The 24,024-nt window shown below is 46.2% G+C and overlaps 1 protein-coding gene across 1 annotated transcript in view; it reads right to left on the reverse strand.

The window, feature by feature from the left end:
- LOC136595458 (lysophosphatidylcholine acyltransferase 2-like) overlaps positions 1 to 24,024 on the reverse strand; it is a 51,793-nt gene that overhangs the window by 4,358 nt on the left and 23,411 nt on the right. Inside the window, exons 3-4 of the mRNA XM_066588700.1 lie at positions 21,954 to 22,052; positions 3,105 to 3,246 (exon numbers count right to left, since the gene is read on the reverse strand). Coding sequence (XP_066444797.1) covers positions 3,105 to 3,246; positions 21,954 to 22,052 — 241 coding nt within the window. The remainder of the gene's footprint in view (positions 1 to 3,104; positions 3,247 to 21,953; positions 22,053 to 24,024) is intronic.

Consider the following 24,024-nt stretch of genomic DNA (forward strand, 5'->3'; position numbering starts at 1 on the left):
GGCATGACAAGGCTGAGCTACAGGTAATGCCCAGGTCACGCCCACAGCTCCCAATTAGCTGTGGCATACACACCTTCACCGAGCTGCCAAAAGCTCGGTGCATCATAGAGACGCTGTTAAAGGGGTTGTCCCGCGAAACAAAGTGGGGGTATACACTTCTGTATGGCCATATTAATGCACTTTGTAATGTACATTGTGCATTAATTATAAGCCATACAGAAGTTATCAGAAGTTATTCACTTACCTGTTCCGTTGCTAGCGTCCTCGTCTCCATGGTGCCGTCTAATTTTCAGCGTCTAATCGCCGGATTAGACGCGCTTGCGCAGTCCGGTCTTCTTCTTTTCTGAATGGGGCCGCTCGTGCCGGAGAGCGGCTCCTTGTAGCTCCGCCCTGTCACGTGCCGATTCCAGCCAATCAGGAGGCTGGAATCGGCAATGGACCGCACAGAAGCCCTGCGGTCCACCGAGGGTGAAGATCCCGGCGGCCATCTTCACCAGGTAAGTAAGAAGTCACCGGAGCGCGGGGATTCAGGTAAGCACTCTCCGGTTTTCTTTTTTAACCCCTGCATCGGGTTTGTCTCGCGCCGAACGGGGGGGGGCTATTGGGAAAAAAAAAAAAACGTTTCGGCGCGGGACAACCCCTTTAAGGGTTTTCTTAGAGGGAGGCAGCTCCCTCTGTTTTTGTCATCGGACCCCCGAGATAAAAATCGTGTACTGCCGATGGGTTGTTATGGCAAGAGGATTCCAGATACAGGCGTCCTGTTCTGCTATCAGCCCCCACAGTGACGAGCTCTGGCAGCGGGAGCCAGCTGTCAGTGATAGCTAGCCTCCTGCTGCATCAGCTGCAGGGTGCATTAGAGCAGTGACTCCCATTGTTAACCCCAGGTTGAAGGTGTATGTGTGCCACAGCCAATCGGGAGCTGTGGGCGTGACCTAGCCGTTACCTGCAGCTCAGCCCGGTCACGCCCACACTTCTGATGAAGACATACTACACTAATACTGGTAAACAATGTGAGTGAGAAAATTTACTAGAACCTCTTGTCCTGAGGAAGAGAATGCATAGACAGTTTGGACCATGGTACCGTAGCTCTGAACTGGGACTTGTTGGTTTGAGCAGTCCATGAGAGATAGACTAGCATCATAAAGACTGCAAGTAGACCAGTAACTTGACTGTGTTAGGCCGCCTGCAGATGGGTGGGTCGGATCCGGCTGCGAGGTTTCTCGCCGCGGGATCCGACCCGAGCGCCTGCAGAGAGCGGCGCGTACTCACCTGCGCCCGCGGCTCCAGCTGTTTGATGTGCCGGCTTGCTGGGCAGCCGGTGCATGCGCAGACCAGAGCCGGTGGCCGGACAGTGACGTTTCTGCTCTACGAGCCCCGCACAGAAATAAAGCATGCCGCGGTTTGTTTGCCGCGCGGCCAAACTGCGGCCGTCTGCATAGGATTGCGTTTGTCATCGTACCCCTAGATAAATTCGTTAAGGGGTCTACTTTTCAAAATGGGGTCACTTGTGGGCGTTCTCCATCGTTTTGGTCACTCAATGGCTCTACAAGTGTGCAATAGGGCCTAAATCTCCTTCAAGCAAAATTTCTGTTTTGAAAGCCACCGGTTGCTCCTTTCATTTTGGGCCCCATTGTGCATACAGGCGTAATACTAGGGCCACAATGGGTATGTTTCTGAGCACGGGATAAACAGGCTTATCCATTCTGGGGTGCAAATCCTCATTTTCATGTGTACTATAGAAATAATTCCTGCCTTTAAAATGACATATTTGCAAAAATATGAAATTTTAGTTTTTCTCTTCTAAATTGCATTGACTCCTAAAAAAAACCTGTTTGGTTTAAACACTCATAACACCCCTTAGTGAATACGTTAAGGGGTGTAGTTTTAAAAATGGGGTCATTTGTGGGGGTATCTATCATTTTGACTTCTATGAGCCTTTCCAATCTTGGCTTGGTGTAGAAAAACAAACTGTTCCTCAAAATGCTGAAAAGTAATATTAAATTTGTACGTCTCCTAAATGGTTAAAAAAAAACCGAAAGTTTTTCCAATGTGCGCCCAAAATAAAGTAAACGGATGGAAATATATATCTTAGCAAAAATTTCTATATTATGTTTACACATATTTGAGATATTGCAGTTGGAAATGTGAAAAAATGACTATTTTTAAAATTTTTTCCCAATTTTCGCGCTTTTAATAAAGAAACACAAATTCTATCGGTCTTTTTCTCCACCTAAATGAAGTACAACATGTGGCGAAAAAACAATGTCAGAATCGCTTGGATATGCAAAACCTTTCTGGTGTTTTTCCATGCTAAATTGACACGTGTCAGATTTGCAAAATTTGGCCTGGTCATTAAGGCGAAAACAGGCTTGGTCACTAAGGGGTTGATTCCACAAAGACTGGCTAGCAAATACAGCATTAAAAAGATTTCTAAGCCTGTGTAGTTGAGTGTTCCGAATTATATTGACAAAGGATTTAAAACTGTATTACAACATTTGAAAACATATGCTACTTAAAGGGGGTGTCCAATTGTAAGCTATTGAAGGTCTATCCTCAGGAAACGCCATCAATAGCAGATCCGTGGGTGTCTGCCACCTGGGACTACCTCTCATCATCTGTTCTCTGGTCCACTGCTCTCATGCACTGAGCCAATTTTTGCAGGAAGCAGACAGCCCCTTTTCCACTGCAGTAGCCAGGGAACGAAGCAGTCTGCTTCCTGGTAATATCAGCTCAGTGTACAAACTCACCAGCCCAGAGAACAGCATATTGGTGAGAATCCCATGCAGCAGGCCCATTCCAGTCTACTATTGATAACCATCTTGAGGACAGACCATCAGAAGCCTACCACTGGACCAACCCTTAAAGGGTCTGTATGTTTATTGTGTACAACTTAAAGTAAACATTGTTATAGTTTGCTGCAAAATGTGCTTCATCTCTCAAGACTTCTGCACAGTGGGACAACTCCCCTCACATGCTTATACTACTGTCCGGTCTTCCATTCTTCACAGACATGGCCAGTAGGAGGGATTCCTCCTTATTAATGACAGATCCCCTTTGAATGTGTCATTTTGTGATGATAATGTATTAGTTCTGGTCTTTCTTACCATAACAGAGTTTTCCTGACTCATCAGCATCCATATCCTGGAAAAGTTTGGAAACATCAAGGTCTGGAACGCCAAGTGAAGATCTTAACAGGGAACTGAATTCATTTTCTGTGATGCTGCCATCGCCATCAATATCAAATAACTAGGGTAAAGCAAAACATTATAATGGCATGTGATATATGTTGTAATTACTTCAGACTCAGCTGTATGTGATTATTATACCTGTACAGAGACAGAGAAAAGTAATAAGGGCTAATGCCCACGGAACTCCGCGACGTTGCCCTGCAGCTATAAGGTTCTATTGAACCTAATAGCTTAATGTTCATGCAGCGGAGTTTTAAATGCCACAGGAATATGTGTGGCCAGCTTCCATTGTAGACAACGTGGCCTTGCCCACTGTAAATACGTGGCCCTGCCCACTGTAAATACATGGCCCCGCCCACCGCTGGCCACGTCATCTGACACTGCCGGCACGTCATGCACTGTACTGTGAATGCCTGCTGGCCCTCCATGCGGGACGTGTACAGAGGATCCGGAGCGGTAAGTATGGAGGTTTTGTGGTGGGGTGCAGGGGGCGTGGCGGACTGCGCTGTGATATTCCGCTGGCGGAGTCAGTCACGGCCGTGGGCATGAGCCCTAAGGCTGGGTTCCCACACGGCGTATTCCTGGCGGAAATATCGCAGTTTGGCCACAGCGAAAAACCGCGAGATTTCCGCCTGCAAAGCGCTACTTCAAAACCCGCGGCACTTAGAGGAGAGCGCGGCCGCAATGAAAAAAATAAAAGAATGGACATGCTGTGGCCAGTGAATCTGCGCCACAGCACTTGCTTCTGCCACCTTTGCTGCAATGAATTTGCCTTCCCATGTGGACAAGATTTCTGAAAAATCTTGTCCACATGGCTGGCTAATCCCGGGATTACCGTCCGCAAGTGGATTCGCCTCGGCCTAAGAGAAAAAAACAACTGCAGGACTCATCATCTACAAGCCTATAGCAAGTGCTTTACACAAATAAACTGGATCCAGGGTTTGAGCGAACGTCTGATCAACCACATGTACAAGGGTGGACAAAAATATGGAAACACTGAACGAAATGCATAGGATTTTAATCATTAGCACTGAGCTGCCCTATCGGCCCCTGCTTAGTGGAGAGCTTTCCACTAAATTTGTGTTTACTTTACCTCTTGCCCTGCTCTGGGTGGTTTTGGGAGCCAGCTGGTAACAGAAGCTGAGTGGCTCAAACTCCTGATTAAAGGAACCTTGTTGCTCAGGCAGATGTTCACTTTTGCCCAGCAGCATATATGTCCTATTACCTCCACTTAAAATTGGTCTCTATATGTCTTATTGAAATATGGATTATAATCCTAAACATGCATTTTGTACGGTGTTTCCATATTTTTGTCCACCCCCCCGTATGTCTTATGTAAGCACAGCAGTAATACTCATATGACTTACAAATGTTTTACAGAATGTCATTTATCTAAGAACTACCAGTTTTGTTCTATAAGTGTTAACAGGTCCATTAATGATACTTTTTTCTGCAATTTCGCCATTTGTAAGGCTATTAAAACAGACAGATATGGCCCAATTGCTATATTTTATGCAATTTTTCTAATACATTTTGATTTGTTTTCTGCGTGTTTTCTAACGCAATCCTATGGCAGCTTCCACGGGCGGAAATTCTGCCGGAAATCCCGCCGTGGAATTTCTGCCCATGTGCAGGGGGACTAAGGCATTTTTTTTACATGCATAATAATATATATTGTTTGTAGTACGGTATGCATTGCAGAATATCGTTTGTACTTATACTTGCAGAACCTTGCATAAGCTGAGGCTATGCTTAAATATAAGGGTTAAATAGTACAGATAAGAGGTGATTTTGGTTACCAAGCAGATAGATCTTCAGCAAGTTTTGCAGAGTGCATCAGTTTTTGCAAAGCTAAATTCTAGCAGTTTTGCAAGGCATCACAATCCCCGGGAATGTGGGAGGAGCCAGACGCCAGGCACCAGGCAGAGTAGAGTTGCTTGTGGGATGGGGGAGAGAGAAGAACAACCTGGCAGGTGAGTGCAAAGACCAGAGACCCAGAATCTTCACCCGCCCTGCCATGTTTTCTTTGTGCGCAATATGCAATCAATAGAACCCCTTGATTTCAATGGGTTCGTTCACATGCGCAATCTTGCGCGCAAATTTTCAAACAAAATACGCTGCATGCTCTATCTTCCTGTGGATTTGCACAGGCAAATAGCAGATATAGAACTATTAGACTTAATTACCCATTTCAATGAATTAGGAGTATGGTTGCATGTTCGTTTTGCTGTGCAAATGCACACAATTTGCGCACACAAAAAGTACAGTAGGACATGCATTTGCGCATGCAAATATGCAGCATAAATTCTGCAAATATGTGGCGTAAATGTGCACATAACTGCACTCATGCCCATGTGATAACTTTAATAAGCTTAGTCCTCGTGGCTCTGAATCTATCGCCTTTGATGTGTTAAGCCTCTGTCTGCTGGAGAGTCATGTGTGCTGGCATCAGAAATGGTGGCAGCAAGAATCTTGGGGTGTGTTGAGGGGCATTTTATGCTCAGTTTGCTTCCTGAGTGTAAGGTGCATGCAAAATTAAATGATAGATCAGCCTCTTGCAGTCACATCCAAGTCCTGAGATTGCAGAATGTGTACAGGACATAAGGCTAGCAAGGATTAGACAAAAAGGCCATTTTAATTCAGATCAGCACCACTCTTGTCTATTTTGCAGTGCATTCCTATTCAAGTTCATGGGCCTAATCTACAGTATCAGTCATAGTGGAAGGTCATAGACAAAAAATGGGCTGGGTTTTTTTTTGGGGGGGAGGGGGAGAGACAGCATCTTTTCTAACCCTGGATAATCATTCTAAGATCTGTGTTCCTTATGATTTTGCAAAGAAATGCAAACAAATCTAACAGGTGGCATTGCTACCTTTCAAGGTAAGTGCATGACTACTATAAAGTCTGGTGTTTATCAGTAGCATTAGGTTATAAGGCAGGGGTGTAGAATCTGTGGCCCAGGATGGCTATTAATGTGGCCCAACACAAAGGGGAGGCTGCATCTGCAGGAGGCGAGGCCGCAGGCAGTACCTGGCACTGGCATTTGCTGTGATTGAGTTACTCCAGGTCCAGTGTGATTCTCCTTGTCCTCCCAAGTCCTGACTGCTGCCAATCCAGTAACAAGGTGAGGACGAGAGACGTGGTCTCATAGTGGACGGCCAGCGCTGTGTCCCCTGTTGTCAGAATGGCTGTAAACTGCATGCGAGTCTGCACAGGCTTCTGTGTCTAGGCTTGCATGCATGGCCTTGTAGCAGTGGGGGTTATTTGCAGGATGATTGGGGTTGTGTGGAGGTTGATGGAAGCTGTATGGAGTACTGTGGAGGACTATGGGAGTTATGTGGAGGATGATGGGGGTTGTTAGGAGGACTGTGGATTAGGATTATTAGGGGAGGATTTTTTTTGCTCATCTGTGGTGGCAGATATCCCTATAGTTATGCACATATCTGTTTTGTTTGCTTATAAGGCCTCCTTCCTACGAACGTATTTCCGCTGCGTAATTCGCAGCAAAAATCCGCTGCGTTGCCCGCAGCTATTAGGTTCTATTGAACCTAATGGCTCAGGGCACACGGTGCGGAATTCCGCACCGTGAAATCTCCCGTTCTCACCCGCGGCATGCTCTATTTGCCGCGGGTGTACGCGCTGACGGCTTCCATTGCAGTCAATGGAAGCCGTCCGTTCACGCTATCTCCTGCTGTAACACAGCGGAGGATAGCGTGAAAACGCTTTCCCGCCTACCACGGCGAGGTATATCAGTGGGGCGGACGTCACAGCATGGGGTACTGAGTTTCTAGGAGTGAAGCTTTTCCCGCAAAGTATGCAGTAGTGTAAATAGAGAAGACGCACTGCTGTTTGCAGTAGTCCGGCGTGAAGTCCAGCAGACCTGACCTCTTTATGTGTTGCTTAGCAGAGTCATGACTTAGCCTGGTTGCACATGAGCGAGCCGGAGTCGGCTGTGGGCACCCTGTTCCCAGCTGGCATCTACAGGTACCCATCATTACTTCTCTTCTGTACTGCGGATTCTGCTGTGGGCACCCTGTTCCCAGCCGGCATCTGCGGGTACCCATCATTCCTTCTTCTCTTCTGTACTGTGGATTCTGCTGTGGGCAACCTATACCCGACTGGCATCCACGTGTACCTCATTTCTTCTTTTCTGTACTGCGAATTCCGCTGCGGGCACCCTGTTCCCAGCCGGCATCCACACGTACCTCTCGTTTCTTCTCTTCTGTACTGTGGATTCCACTGTGGGCACCCTGTTCCCGGCCAGCGTTCACACGTACCTCTTATTTCTTCTTCTCTTCTGTACTGCGGATGGCCCGCATGGCTCACCGTCTTCAATGGAAGCCATCTCAAATAGAGAATGCTGCGATTTTTTCATCTACGAGCAGAAAATCACAATTGATTTCCGCTCGTGTGCAGGAAAAACCGCTTTTCCATAACATGCTATGGAAGTGATTTGCTGCAGATGCCCGCTCCGGATTCCGCAATTCAAATACAGTTGTGCAGCCGGCCTTATTTAGTGTACCAGGTGATTGTAATTTCATCCCGCTTGTGCCCCTCATCCTACCGAGGTAGATAAAAGCGTTTCCCTGGCTGTCAGCCTGACCGAAACGTGATTTCCTGCCTGCAGCAATTAAAGCTTGCGCAGTGAAGCCCCTGCCACCTGCAGGTATGTTCTATCAACATCTGGAATATTCCTACTTCTGGACCCAGTTCCATCTGCCACCTAGTCTGCATGGTCAGACCCCCATTACACTCCAATGGGGCCTGTGCATAGGATGGACGTACCCATGAGTTACATATAGACACTTTCAGACGTGGTGGCTTATGTAAGGCTGTCCGTCCTGCCTTGTCCACCACAGTCTAGGATTCTTTTTGCACTATGGAATTTATGCCCGCCTGACACTTCAGTGCGCGACTCGGTATGTCTCTAATGCTTGAAGAAAAGGAAATGCACATTACCTAGAAGGAAAAAAACTACCTGCCTGAATGCCTAAAGCAATGTGTGAAGGTTGATTTTTGAAGTATCTACATATAGTGTCGGGTTATGGTTTGGGTTGGCAGGTTTTTTATTTTAACCCAATAGTAACTTTGGGTTTTCTTTGTAGATTTTAGATGTGTTTACTAATTTTTATAGAAAAAAAAATTGCACACAATTTTCCTTTATGAGGTCATAAAAAGCTTTGTTGTACATTAGGAACTCCAAAGAGAGGGCAAAATAGCCCTCTGTGGTGACATTGATAACAAGTAGAACTGTTCTGGGCCTGCTAAAACCCTTACAGACTAAGAACATCATCTGATCCAATAGAGGCAATGTATGGTCATGGACAGCTTTGCTTCCTTCTAATGTACACAAAAGAGTTCTCATTCACCGACAGCAAACTAATATCTTGTAAATGGTGAGAAATTACATTATAAAGTTTTAGAACTTTTTATTTATTGGGTGACTAAGAGTTAATTGTATATAGAGCAGAAAATCTCGTTACGGCCAGTTTCATAGAAGCACACTGTGGGTACATTTATGCGCCCGTAAGATAGACAACTGTTCCAGCCTTTCTACAGGTCTACTACTCTAAATTCAGAGGGTCTAAGGCTGCCTGTCCACGGCCGTGATGGAATATCGCTAGCGATATTCCGCTCCAGGGGAGGAGGGGGTGGGGGAGCACTGACAGGTCTCTGCGATGAGCCTATCTAATAGATAAGCTCACCGTGTAGAATTGCGGCAAATTGTAGTATGCCACAATTTCAATCCCGCAAGCGTAGAAGCGCTATGATTCTCCGCTCGTAGATGTCGGGCTGTGCTTTCCATAGTTAGCCTATGGAAAGCTTTTCATAGCGTGATCCGCGGGCGATTTATCACAAGTGGATCCTCGCCCGTGGAAGGCAGCCTTATGATGCTCTCAGTTCTGATTAAAGGTGCATTTATGCTCGTATAAGCAAACGTAAATGCACCCTTAATACTCATGTGAAATTAGAGGAGAAGGGAGGAAGTGTTCCAGGCACACACACTTGACACTACTGAGACCACTGCGAGTGGGGGTCGCTATTACAACTGAGACCACTGTGGTGGGGGTCGCTCTTACAACTGAGACCACTGAGGAGGCGGGGTGTCGCTGTTACAACTGAGACCACTGAGGGGGGTCACTTACTACTGAGACCACTGTGGGAGGGGGTCACTATTACTACTGAAACCACTGGGGGAGGGGGTCACTATTATTACTGAGACCACTGGGGGAGGGGGTCACTATTATTACTGAGACCACTGTGGGGGGGCCACTATTACTACTAAGACCACTGGGGGGGCACTATTACTACTAAGACCACTGGGGGGGTGGGTGTCACTATTACCATTGTAGTGGAGGTGGGTGTCACTATTACCATTGTAGTGGGGGTCAGCATTACTACTGAGACCACTGTGGGGGGGGGGGGGGGTCACTATTACTACTCAGACCACTAGGGGGGGGGGTCACTATTACTACTGAGACCACTGTAGAGGGGGGTCACTATTACTACTGAGACCACTTTGGGGGGGTCACTATTACTATGGTAGTTGCCGTTTGGTTGCATAAGGCATATTTTTCACATGCATAATAGTATATATAGCTTGTACTTTGCATTGCAGAATGTTGTTTGTACTTATATTTCATCATAGCCTGAGCTTATGCAAGGTTCTGCAATTATAAGGGTTAAAGGGGTTGTCCTGCGCTGAAACGGGTTTTTTTTTTTTTTTTTCAATAGGCCCCCCGTTCGGCGCGAGACAAACCCGATGCATGTATTAAAAAAAAAATCGGATAGTATTTACCCAAATCCCCGCGCTCCGGTGACTTCTTACTTACCTTGCTAAGATGGCCGCCGGGATCTTCACCCACGGTGGACCGCAGGTCTTCTCCCATGGTGCACCGTGGGCTCTGTGCGTTCCATTGCCGATTCCAGCCTCCTGATTGGCTGGAATCGGCACACGTGACGGGGCGGAGCTACGAGCGGACCCATTCAGAAGGGAGAAGACCGAACTGCGCAAGCGCGTCTAATCGGGCGATTAGACGCTGAAATTAGACGGCTCCATGGAGACGAGGACGCCAGCAACGGAGCAGGTAAGTGAATAACTTCTGTATGGCTCATAATTAATGCACGATGTACATTACAAAGTGCATTAATATGGCCATACAGAAGTGTATACCCCCACTTGCTTTCGCGGGACAACCCCTTTAAACTGTACAGAAGAGATGTGATTTTACCAAGCAGATCTTCAGCAAGTTTTGCAGAGTGCATCAGTTTTTGCAAAACTAAATTCTAGCAGTTTTTTGCAAGGCATCACAATCCCCGGGAATGTTGGAGGAGCCAGACGCCAGGCACCAGGCAGAGTAGAGTTGCTTGTGAGATGGGGGAGAGAGAAGAACAACCTGGCAGGTGAGTGCAAAAACCAGAGACCCAGAATCTTCACCCACCCTGCCATGTTTTCTTTGTGCGCAATATGCAATGAATAGAACGCCTTGATTTCAATGGGTTCGTTCACGTGCGCATATCTTGCGTGCAAATTTTCAAACAAAATCCGCTGCATGCTCTATCTTCCTGTGGATTTGCACAGGCAAATAGCAGATATAGAACTATTAGACTTAATTACCCATTTCAATGAATAGGAGTATGGTTGCATGTTGGTTTTGCTGCGCAAATGCACACAATTTGTGCACACAAGTAGTAAAGTAAGACATGCATTTGCACATACAAGTATGCAACATAAATTCTGCAAATATGTGGCGTAAATGCGCACATAATTGCACTCGTGCCCATGTGATAACTTTAATAAGCTTAGTCCTCGTGGCTCTAAATCTATCGCCTTTGATGTGTTAAGCCCCTGTCTGCTGGAGAGTCATGTGTGCTGGCATCAGAAATGGTGGCAGCAAGAATCTTGGGGTGTGTTGAGGGGCATTTTATGCTCAGTTTGCATCCTGAATGTAAGGCGAGTGCAAGATTGAGGGATAGATCAGCCTCTTGCAGTCACATCCAAGTCCGGGGACTGGAGAATGTGTACAGGACCTAAGGCTAGCAAGGGTTAGGGTGCGGGCAGACGAGCGTAGGCGTATTTACGTTCGCACGAGCGCAACGTATAATCACCCGAGAGAACGTTTTTCACCGATCACGACCAGAGCTAGAAAGCGTATTTTCGGTTGTTCCTACTTTGCAAACTATCTTTTCGGCCATCGAATATGCGTTGGCGCGTATTTCGGTCGCATATGTTCCGTTTTTTTTTTCGGGTTGCCGTTTTTACGCGCCGTAAAATCGCCCATGTGAACGAATACATTCGAAACCATTGCCTCAGATGGTCACGTATATACGTTTGTTCGCAAAAACGCGCCGTTTATGCGCTTGTGTGAACGCACCCTTAGAGAAAGAAGGCCACTTTATTTCCAATCAGCACCACTCTTGTCTGTTTTGCAGTGCATTCCCATTCAAGTTCATGGGCCTAATCTACAGTATCAGTCATAGTGCAGGGTCATAGACAATGAATGGGCTGTTTTGTTTTTGTTTTGCTTTGTTTGGGGGGGGGGGGGGGGGACACAACATCTTTTCTAACCCTGGATAACCATTTTAAGATCTACTGTTTTCCTTATGATTGTGCAAACAAATCTAACAGGTGGCATTGCTACCTTTCAAGGTAAGTGCATGACTACTATAAAGTCTGGTGTTTATCAGTAGCATTAGGTTATAAGGCAGGGGTGTAGAATCTGTGGCCCAGGATGGCTATTAATGTGGCACACAAAGGGGAGGCTGCATCTGGAGGAGGCGAGGCCGCAGGTGGTACCTGGCAGTGGCATTGCGGTACCTGGCATTTGCTGTGACTGAATCACTCCAGGTCCAGTGTGATTCTCCTTGTCCTTCCAAGTCTTGACTGCTGCCAATCCAGTAATAAGGTGAGGACGAGAGACGTGGTCTCATAGTGGACGGCCAACGCTGTGTTCCCTGTTGTCAGAAATGGGCCCATGGCTGTAAACTGCATGCGAGTCTGCACAGGCTTCTGTGTCTAGGCTTGCATGCATGGCCTTGCAGCAGCGGGGGTTATTTGCAGGATGATTGGGGTTGTGTGGAGGTTGATGGAAGCTGTATGGAGTACTGTGGAGGACTATGGGAGTTATGTGGAGGATGATGGGGGTTGTTAGGATGACTGAAGATTAGGATTATTATGGGAGGATTTTTTTACTTATCTGTGATGGCAGATATCACGAAAATTATGCACAGATCTGTTTTGTTTATCAGATTTTGTTAGTGATTGTGTATTTACTGTTCGCCCGAAGACAACTCCTCTTCTCTGCCCCAGAGATGCCAAAAGGTTTGACAATCCTGTTAATAAGTTTTGTTATGTGGTAATGTAATATTGCAGGCTGGCGAGACCCTGCTGTAAGTGAAAAGGAAGTTGAATTTGTTGCCCGGTGGGGTATATAAGGAAGATGTACATCACAGCATGGGGAGTTTCTTTCGGTGAAGCTTTTAGCGAAGTACAAAGTAATGTACATGGAGGACAAGACACACTGCTGCCTGTGGTTGACCGGCGTGAAGTCCAGCAGACCTCTTTACATGTAGCTGAGAAGAGTCCAGGACTTAAGAGACTTGGCGTTGCCCGGCGAGGTATATCAGTGGGGCGGACGTCACAGCATGGGGTACTGAGTTTCTAGGAGTGAAGCTTTTCGCAAAGTATGCAGTAGTGTAAATAGAGAAGACGCACTGCTGTTTGCAGTAGTCCGGCGTGAAGTCCAGCAGACCTGACCTCTTTATGTGTCGCTTCGCAGAGTCATGACTTAGCCTGGTTGCACACGAGCGGGTCAGATTCTGCTGCGGGCACCCTGTTCCCAGCTGGCATTTAACCCTTTTCAATCCAATTTGTATCCTGGTTTTCCTAGGTTGCTTACTCTTTTTCTGCCGTTATATAAACGGCGCTATCTGCTGGCTAAAGCTAGTACTGAATTAGTTGACATGTTGGATAGGCTCCGACAGCAGAAAGGGCTGGCAATATACAGTAAGACAACCCCGACTGACGTATTTCAACATCGGAGCTGTATAGCCTTAAATCATAATGTCTTCAGATGTCAGACAGTGGATTGGAAAGGGTTAAAGGTACCCATCATTCCTTCTTCTCTTCTGTACTGCAGATTCTGCTGTGGGCAACCTTTACCCATCTGGCATCCACGCATACGTCTCATTTCTTCTTCTCTTCTGTACCTCGGATTCCGCTGCAGGCACCTTGTTCCCAGCCGGCATCTGCGGGTACCCATCATTCCTTCTTTTCTTCTGTACTGTGGATTTTGCTGCGGGCACCCTGTTCCTGGCTGGCACCCACACGCAAGTCTCTTTTTTTTCTTGTCTTCTGTACAGCAGATTCCGCTGCGAGCATCCTGTTCCCGGCCAGTATTCACGGGTATCTCTCATTTCTTCTCTTCTGTAGTGCGAATTCCGCTGCCGAGACCCTGTTCCCAGCTGGCATCCACACGTACCTCATTTCTTCTCTTCTGCAGTTCGGATTCCTCTGTGGGCACACTGTTCTCAGCTGGCATCCACGCGTACCTCATTTCTTCTCTTCTGTACTGCGGATTCCACTGCGGGCACCCTGTTCCCGGCCAGCGTTCACACGTACCTCTCATTTCTTCTTCTCTTCTGTACAGCGGATGGCCTGCATGGCTCGCCGTCTTCAATGGAAGCCGTTCGCGCAGAATCTGTTTAAAAATAGAGAATGTTGCAAATTTTCCACCGCAAGCGGAAACAAATCACGATTGATTTCCGCTCGTGTGCAGAAAAAGCGCTTTTCCATAACATGCTATGGAAGTTATTTGCTGCTGATGCCTGCTCCGGATTCCGCGATTCAAATACGGTTGTGCAGCCGGCCTTATTAAGTGTACCAGGTGATTGTATCTTCATCCTACCGAGGTAGATGAAAGCGTTTCCCTGGCTGTCAGCCTGACCGAAACGTGATTACCTGCCTGCAGCAATTAAAGTTTGCTCAGTGAGCCCCTGCCATCTGCAGGTATGTTTTATCCACCTCTGGAATATTCCTACTTCTGGACCCAGTTCCATCCACCACCCACTCTACATGGTCAGACCCCCATTACACTCCAATAGGGCCTGTGCATAGGATGGGCGTACCCATGAGTTACATACAGACACTTTCAGCCGTGTGCCTTATGTAAAGGTGTCAGTCCTACCTTGTGCACCACAGTCTAGGATTCTTTTTGCACTATGGAATTTATGCCCGCCTGATACTTCAGTGCGCGACTCGGTATGTCTCTAATGCTTGAAGAAAAGGAAATGCACATTACCTAGAAGGAAAAAAACCTACCTGCCTGAAGGCCTAAAGCAATGTGTGAAGGTTGCCCAGACAACAGATGGAAGGTCCAGATTAAACAGGTATTACCACATTAGAAACAAAGGTCACCCAAACCTTCAGGTTATCATTAGGTATATTATATGGAAAAAGCAGCCGGACTCTCCATAAATAGAAAGCTATATCGCTCTAAATAAAACTAAAAGTCGAATGGATTAAAGCAAGGGGATTGGGTAAAAAGGCTAAACATGGACTTTTTAATAGACATGAAACCGTAGCCTTGAAATATACAGAAAATACTCCAACACACAGATTAGCCAGAAGAGAAATACAGCTGCAGAATCCAACTAGTCTGCCCCGTTTTCCCCATCAGTCCTGTGATTTGGTTTCTGTCCTTTTTGATGGGTTTGTCATTGATGTTTTTACACCCTTGGTAAAGTGCTTATCACATGGGGAGGAAGCTGTTTTTTTCAGTGTAAAACAATTTTCTCTGATCTTCTAAAGTTACCTTGTGCCCCCCCCTTATTTTTGGTTTACCAGCTGTAGAAAGAGAACCAACTATCATTCAATCCCTTCAAGGGTTTGGTTGGAGCCTTCCCGTATGTCCTACGGGACATCATAAAATGGGGACCTTCCACTTGTGACAGCCCTCACTAATGGGCCAAAGCAGAGCAGTACGAACTACGCTGGTCGTAATACTACAGAAGGACCTATATGGCTGGCCACAACTTCCCCTAGAGCTAACTGTGGATCACTGGGGGTTTCAGAAGGCAAACCGGATCACTGCGCCATTTTCATTTTAAAGGATGTTGTCACGGCAACACAACCTGTTTAATGTAATTAAAGGTTTCAGTCCTGTCCCCTCTGTCTACAGTATATTTAGTTCCTCAAACTAAGGGCTTATTCACACAAGCACATTTGCGCAGTGTATGCAACACGCAGTGAATAGAACCCATTGATTTTAATGGGTTCGCTCACAAGTGTATTTTGCGTGCGCATTTCATTTTCCCCCTAAAAAAATATACAGCATGTTCTATTTTCATGTGTATTATTCAATGTGCGCATTGGTTTCAATGTGTTTTTCTCTCAGCGATGCTGCGAGATTGAGAAATCTTTGGACAATTCCTCACATGGAATCACCAATTAGTTTCTATGAGATCGTTAAAAAAATGGTCTTACACTCACATGCCATGTGGTGTGAATGAGAATGCAATGTGATCTGTTGGGTTTTTGGACTTTTGCTAGTGACGATTGGGTTAGAAGAGGAAGAGTTCCTATTTTTGTTGAGTACGAGTACTTTCTCTCCCTTCAGCCAATTGTTTCTAATGTTTTTGTTATCAGTGTCCATCCATCCTTGTGTTAGCATTCAACACTGGCTCGGACTACAATATTTTAATGAGATTTAGGGTGCCTGTCCACGGGCGTGATTTGCCGGTGAATCACGTCCTCTGAAGCTTTCCATAGCCACTGCTATGGAAAGCGCCGGCCCCCTGTCCACGAGCGGAGAATCATTGCGATTCTCTGCTCGCGGCGGGCAATTCGTAGCATGCTGTGAATTGGCTCGATTCTCCGCAGTCAGCCTATCTATCAGATAGGGCTGACCGGCGGAGATTCGGCAGCAGCCCCTGCTCTCGGGCGGCGGCTCCCGCGGCAGGGCTTCGCCACAGGATACCGCAACACCGTGGACAATTTAGATTTGTATATATGAATAGTTTTTTTCTCAGTGATAGAAAAAAAAAAACAGTGTGCCAATGCATTATTGCTGCCACATGGATATGCAGATACCGGCTGGTGATCGGCCCATACAGCTTTATTTATACTACACTATTTGGAAGAACATGGACAATTGTACAGAACAAACACTTTTTCCTCGTGTCACCCCAATTTTCTTATAGATTGTAAGTCTTGAGAGCAGCGCCCTCAGTCATTATTCAATTTTGATTTAGTTTTACAGCTTGTGAAGTGCTGCAGTAGAAGTTGGCGCTATATAAATTATTATTAATAAAAAAACATGGAAATTGCTTTGTGAAAGTAGAAAATAGCTGAACTGAAGCAACCAATGCCAGGCGGCTTCTGCCAAGCAAAATAAAAGTCATGGGATGTACTAAACAGGCCTAGTAATGAGAGCATAGTTTTACCTTTCTTTGTCTTAGTAATACATTATCCGCAATACTTTGCGTAGGTAATAGAGATGAGCGAGCACCAAAATGCTCGGGTGCTCGTTACTCGGGACGAACGTTTCGCGATGCTCGAGGGTTCGTTTCGAGTAACGAACCCCATTGAAGTCAATGGGCGACCCGAGCATTTTTGTATATCGCCGATGCTCGCTAAGGTTTTCATTCATCCAGAAATGTGTTACAATAAAAATATATACCGGCGTATAAGGCGACGGGGCGTATGAGACGGCCCCCCAACTGTCAGCTTATACGCCGGGAATACAGCGGAGCAAAGAATAAAAATCATTACTCACTTCACCGATGCTTCTGCGGTGCTGCTGCAGGCTGTCGCTCCCTCCTGGTCCCCGGCAGAGCATTGCTTTCTGGACGCAGTGGTTGAAATCCCCGCCTCCAGAAACACACGGGCCTTCAGCCAATCACAGCCATTCAATGACATCATTGTCATTGGCTGTGATTGGCTGAAGGCACGTGTGTTTCTGGAGGCGGGGATTTAAAGCCCTTCGTAGAGAAAGCAATGCTCTGCCGGGGACCAGGAGGGAGCGACAGCCTGCAGCAGCACCGCAGAAGCACCGGTGAAGTGAGTAATGATTTTTATTCTTTGCTCTGCTGTATTCCCGGCGTATAAGGTGACAGTTGGGGGGTCGTCTTATACGCCCCGTCGCCTTATACGCCGGTATATATTTTTATTGTAACACATTTCTGGATGAATTGCAGGGAAGGGCTTATATATTTAAGCCCTTCCCGACAATTCATCCCGCGATCGCCGGCAGCCCATTGCTTTCAGTGGAACCTGCTGTATTGCCGGCTCCATTGAATTCAATGGGCAAACATCGTTCTTCTCTGCCACAGCTGTTACAGCTGTGGCAGAGAAGAATGATTTGTCTTCTATATGTTCTCAATGGGGTCGGCGCTGCTGCCGCCGGCCCCATTAAGCGCATATAGAGAAGAGAACAGGAATCGCAGATCGCACATAGGTGCGATCTGCGATTTCTATGGCCTAAGAAGGACCGTTGGGGTTCTTGAAGCCTAAAATAACTCCTAACGGTCTCCATATAGCAGCAGCACTTTCCCTGATTTATGTCAGAAGGCATCTGTGGCGAGCCGCGGGAGGGCAGATTTTAATACTCGGGTGACACCTAATCTCGCCAGCCACTCACTGCAGGGGGGTGGTATAGGGCTTGAACGTTGCAGGGGGAAGTTGTAATGCCTTCCCTGTCTTTCTATTGGCCAGAAAAGCGCGCAACTTTCTCAGGGAAGAAAATGAAAGTAACCCGAACACCGCGTGGTACTCGTTACGAGTAACGAGCATCTTGAACACCCTAATACTCACAGAATAACATTTTTGCCTTCTTCTCTGACATTACAAACACTCCATGATAATTGGTCATACTAGATTGACTTTTTATATCTTTACATTAGTGATGATGCAACTGTATAAAACAGAATATGTACCGTGTTTCCCCCAAAATAAGACACTGTCTTATATAATTTTTGCCCCAAAAGACACACTATTTCCAGGGGGTGTCTTATAATACTCACCTAGTAGATTGTGTTCGGGTCCCTCACGCTGGTCTCTGGCCCTGCTGCAGGCCTCCGTGGACTCCTGGACACTGATAGAGCATTACTTCCTGGTAGCGGAGCTTAAATACCCCGCCTCTAGCAAGCAATTGCTCTAATTGGTTCATCGAGCACCACGTCGGCCAATCAGAGCTGGCACTTGATTATAGCCAATCACAGCCATTCATTGAATGACATCATTGAATGGCTGTGATTGGTTAATCGAACGCCGGCTCTGATTGCTTGATGCGGTGCTCAATGAACCAATCAGAGCAATCACTGGCTGGAGGCGGAGTATTCAAGCCCTGCTACCAGGAAGAAATGCTCTGGCGGCGTTCAGGACTACACGAAAGCCTGCAACAGCGCTGCAGCCCAGCAAGAGGGACCCAAATGCCGTCTACTAGGTGAATATTGCTTTTTTTCCCCCCATGTATTGTAGTTAGGATTAATTTTCGAGGGAGGGATTATACTTCAAACAACCCCCTTGCCTCCCAAAAATTAAATCTGGGTAGGGTTTATTATTGGGGTAGGTCTTCTTTTCAGGGAAACGCGGTAGGTATTACTGATGACCCTGATGTATACTTAGACCCACTCATCCCTGCTAAAATAACAAAGGCAATGTTGTTCTTAGGCCTCGTTCACACGAGCGTGGTTTTAGTGCAGATAAGGCGCGTAAAAAAATTGCGACTAACTGCTCAAAAAATAGCATGAACGGGCGATTTCCAGCTATCAAGTCTCCAGCTTAATTAGCAGTGAAATTGCCCATTCACACGATTGGAGCTGCGTGTTGCGTGTTATCCAGCTACCACAGGAGTCTATGGAAACTCCCATACATCACGCACCAAAGATAGGTCAAGTCCTATCTTTTCACGCACTACAGACCTTAGATGCGTGTATTGCAACGGTGCATCTCCTATTTTTAAAGGTTTGTTGCGTGTCTAGATTTCCTTCAGCTAAATGCTTCTATAGGAAACCATTGATTCTATTACATGAGGTTTTTTTTCCACGCGCCTATTCTGCACTAAAACCACGCTCGTGTGAACAAGGCCTGAATCTATGTAGATTCTTAGTAGTTTTTTTCCAGAGCTGTCATCGCGCTATTAGGGCTAATTCACATGGGCATATGCGTACAACACTGTAAGTATACTCCAAAATTGTACGCCCATACACTCTGCTGGCAGAGATTGTGTAGGGCTGCGAATCTGATGTCACGGACATGTACAGTGTGGTTTTTATTTTTCCTTTTGAAATACCCGCCCTGTTCTGTATTGACAGCGTTTCATATGCACCCAATTTAAGGACTGCGTTTGATACGCGGAGAAATAGAACAAGTTGCAATTTCTCCTGCGTGTCAATACGCAGTGACCACACGCAGGTGTGAATGGAAGAGTGAAAGTCCATAGATTTTTATTGCCTCCGTTCACCGTGTGTTACATACAGGAAATATGCGTGCGTAATACACAGTGACAATACACCCGTGTGAATGAGCCCTAAGTGTGATAAGAAAGATACAACCACAGTCGACCATTTTAAATGCTTTGGAGACGAGTCCCTGTGTTACTCAAGTCACTGGCCGCATACAAACCACTGTCCTGCTCCATCTCCCCTCTCCACTACACTTTTTTAAAGGTTATTTTCACATGGGCGATAAAATTGCGCAATGCGAGTGAAAACGCAGAATTAGGAAACCCATGCTTTTCAATGGTTTCATTCACATCTGTGATGTTTTCTCTCATGCGATGTTGCAAGATTTAGAATTTGCTGCCTGCCCTATCTTTTTTTTCCCAATGGAGCTTTCGTTTTATCGCATTGCAACATACGAACTTGTGATTTTTGTGTGATGCAATACGTTTTTAACATTAGACACTTCTGTTGTCTACCGCAAGAGAAAATTGCAAGCGGCAGCGATGCAATGTGAGATTATTTGTCAGGAAAAGCATCGCTGATGCTTAATCATCTCATGGGCACGTATGCAATATTGCCGCGATATTTTCGTGGCGATATCTCACTCGCCCGTGTGGAACTAGCCCGAGGGGGTTTTCCCTCCAAGTTACCCTTTTAGAAGTGTGATTCTCACCTCCTTTTATGATGTTTCCTGTGATGGGTTTATGACTTTATGGGGTTAGTCAAACGAGCGTATGCGTATACACGTTCGCCTGTACGCAACGTATATTTGCATGAATGAATTTTTGACACAATGGACTCCCGACTGTTATTGGCATTTTTAAAGATATTCACCCCGGACACTGCAGCACGCATGTAAAAAACACGCTGAAGCAATTGCTGGCAACATTTGGAAGAAATGCTCGGAATGGTAATGAAATGCCTAATTAGGGCGAGCTGTCTTTTCCAAGCGTTGTACGCAGGGTAACTGCCCCCCCCCCCCCTTTTCCATCTATGGCAGCTTGCTGTGTTACACAGCGAAAGTATAAAATATACGGCCGTGAAAGATGGAGGACGTCTTATTTTTTCTCACGTAAATATTTTGCGCGGAAAAAAGACGTTCCTCTGAACGCAAATGCATTGCTTACTCGCGTTATTTGTGCGACTTTTGTGTGCGGAAATGCCTTCGCAAATACAGTCATTTGAAGGAGGCCTCAAAAGGGAGGGAAGTCATTTTGGTAGCGCACAGGAAGGAGAAGTTGCACTATCTTTGGGCAAAAGTAGACAAAAAGAGTGAGACATGGTGGACATGCTGTACGCCTCTCCTCTGGAAGGCATTACCCATACCCAGCGACAACGGTTATTCTCAAAAGGGCTGGTGGTAAACTAAATATCGCTGAGCCAGCTATAAGAAAGGAAGGTTTGGAGAACCGGAATTCCTGTATCGAGCCTCAGGCATCCTAAGGTCGGTCTCACATGACCGGATTTAGATTGCGGAATGCGCAATACTCACCCACGCAGATGATCTGCGGTATTCCGCATCCATTAACAAGAATAGAGCAGTAGCATGTCCATTCACATGAGCGTAAATAAAATCGAAGTACGATCCATTCTTGTGTGAATTCCACACGGATGGCTTCCATTGAAGTCAATGGAAGACGTCCGACCCACAGCCCATCCGAATAGATATTGCGAATAGGTCACTGGTACCCGCGTCATCGCCTAGTGACGGCGCGGGAAGAACAAACATTTGAAAAAAAAATTGTGCTGCACATGACCGACGGCAGCTCGCGGCAGCCACCTGCAGTACAGATAAACGACGATAAGAAAAGGTATTCGCGGATGCTGGCTGCGGTCAGGGCCGGATTCCGCAGCAGGCACCCGCATGCGAAATCCGACCCATCCGTGTGGGACCGGCCAAAATAGAGTGACTTTCCTTACTTCTGAGTTTTGGGTTTGGGAGATTCGGATTCCCCAGAAAGGATGGAGACGCGGATGTCAAGCCAAGGCTGAGTCTGAACAAACACTACTCCAACTGGGCAACCCTCCTCCCAGGGACTGTGCCCATCCTGAACCAATGCCTGGCCCACCACAACACTCTCATAGTCACATTTTATGCTTACTGAGTACATAAGACGATGACCCCTATCCTCAGATGAAGGAAAGCCCAAGAATGCAAATGAATTCAAGAGTTTTCCAAATATTTCATTGAAGGGCAAAAAGACTCAGACTGTGGTGAAAGTAGAAGATTCTTCAATAATATCTTTTCTAGCTTTAATACATTATTTAAAGTACTGAAAAATAGAAATCATTTTTACCGTTGCACAAGATAAAATAACGTACCTTAAATGCCATTTGGATAGTATGCTCAGAATTGGCAGGATGGCAGAGGATTGCTATGCCGATCACATACTCTCTGAAGTCTATGGTGCCATCTTTGTTCTGTAACAGAGAAAAGAAGAAATTAAATACAGTTGAGTTAACCCCGTAAAGGACGCAGCCTTGTTCGATACTTAAAGACACAACGGTTCTTTGGGATTTTCTATTTTAAAAGCCATATTTTTTTTCTTCTGTCGGCATATAGCAGTATGAGGGCTTTTACAGACTAGCGTTTTTTTTTCTCCAAATGTCAATGGGACTTTCTAATGTTAAAATCACAATCGCACAAAAATCGCAACAACGCAAACTTGCGATTTTAACATTGGAAACTCCCATTGATATTTGGAAAAAAAATGCAGCGAAATTGCAGTGAGAAAAAGAAACCGCTAGTGGGTAAAAGCCCTGAGGGCCTGTTTATTGTATGGCAAGCTGTAGTTTTTTTTTTTTATTGGTACCATTTTGGGGTACTTACGTATTCTATAATTTATTAATTTTTTTGGTAGGGGATAGAGTAAAAGAACACATCAGCCTTTTTTATGGCATTCACTATCTAGTATAAATTAGGCCATTTTCACATGGCCAAGAGAATCAAGCAAAGACTTGTGCAGTGCGGGGCACAAAAATATGAACCCCATTCTTTTGAATGGGGTCATAACCAAAAGCGATTTTATCGTGCATCGCATTGCACCGCGATGAGATCCCGGGAAACAAATCGCGGCACGTCCTATCTTTGGGCGTGCCCTCTCATCACATGGGGCCGGCGGCAGCAACACACCACGTACTAGGTGCACGCAGGGCGATGTGAGGTCTCCCCATTAAGAACAATGGTAGACACTCCGCAATCCATCGCCGCGGTCTTGATATAAAAACGCTTCAAATCTGCGAAAAAGTTGCATGTTGGCGAGTACGATATTGGACCATGATTCACAGCCCAATATCGCACTCGCCCGTGTGAAGTTAGCCTAACACAGCTTTTTTTTCTGCAGGTCGATACAATTACCACAATATCAAAATTATAATTTTTTTTAGGGTTTTTCACAATGAAAACCTTTTCCCATGGATGGAGCTTTAAGGACGTAACGATTTTTGGCTGATTTTCACCTCCATTCTTCAAAAGCCGTAGCTTTTTATTTTTTCGGCGACGCGGCCGTATAAGGGCTTGTTCTTCGCGTGGCGCACTTTAGTTTTTATTAGTGCCATTTTTTTCGGTACATAGACTATATTGTAAGGCTTAAGGGACAGTTAGGAGGGAAAGCCTCATGGGATCTGGGAGCTTTATGTACATGATGGATGGATGATATGTCACCCTCCATGGAGGAGGTTTTCTGGTTAACCAAGATATGTTACAAAGGTCATTACTGGGTCAGATGAGATGGAAGAGAGTGAGTTCTGCCCAGTGATGGACTGGTTGGCAGCGGCAGATGATTGGCTGAAGAAAAATGGCGGGAAATGGCTGTGGTTGTCAGGCAGAATCAGGTGGCCTGACCGTGGCTGGTGATTGGCCCAGAGGAACAAACAGAGGAGCAGCAGTGAGATATGGAGGTGCAGAGATGTGGGGCCATGATCTGGAAAGGAAGCAGCACCCAAGTAACAGTTCCCTGTTTGGATGGGGAGGAATAGTTTCACAGATGTCTGGAATTCCCTGCGCTTCAGCTTAGGACTTGTCAGCAGCGCCGGCCAGGAGGAGCAGAACAGGCAGAGGACATTGTGTGAACGCTTGTATCTGAGGAGGACTTGTCAGTAGAATACCACCAGCGAAACGAATGTGGAAGGAGAGAGACATCTTTTACCTTCATCCGATCGGAGGCAACTGAGACATAGCAGCAGGAACAGTGCCCACTAGATGCCAACACCAGCGGGAACAGTGCCCACCAGATGCCAACACCAGCGGGAACAGTGCCCGCCAGATGACAACACCAGCGGGAATAGTGCCCGCCAGATGACAACACCAGCGGGAACAGTGCCCACTAGATGACAAACCAAGTCCTGTGCTGCTGCAGGCACAGCGTACAGGTGAAGCTCTACAAGTTGGTGA

The sequence above is a fragment of the Eleutherodactylus coqui genome, unplaced genomic scaffold (genome assembly GCF_035609145.1).
Source record: "Eleutherodactylus coqui strain aEleCoq1 unplaced genomic scaffold, aEleCoq1.hap1 HAP1_SCAFFOLD_214, whole genome shotgun sequence".
Classification (NCBI taxonomy): Eukaryota; Metazoa; Chordata; class Amphibia; order Anura; family Eleutherodactylidae; genus Eleutherodactylus; species Eleutherodactylus coqui.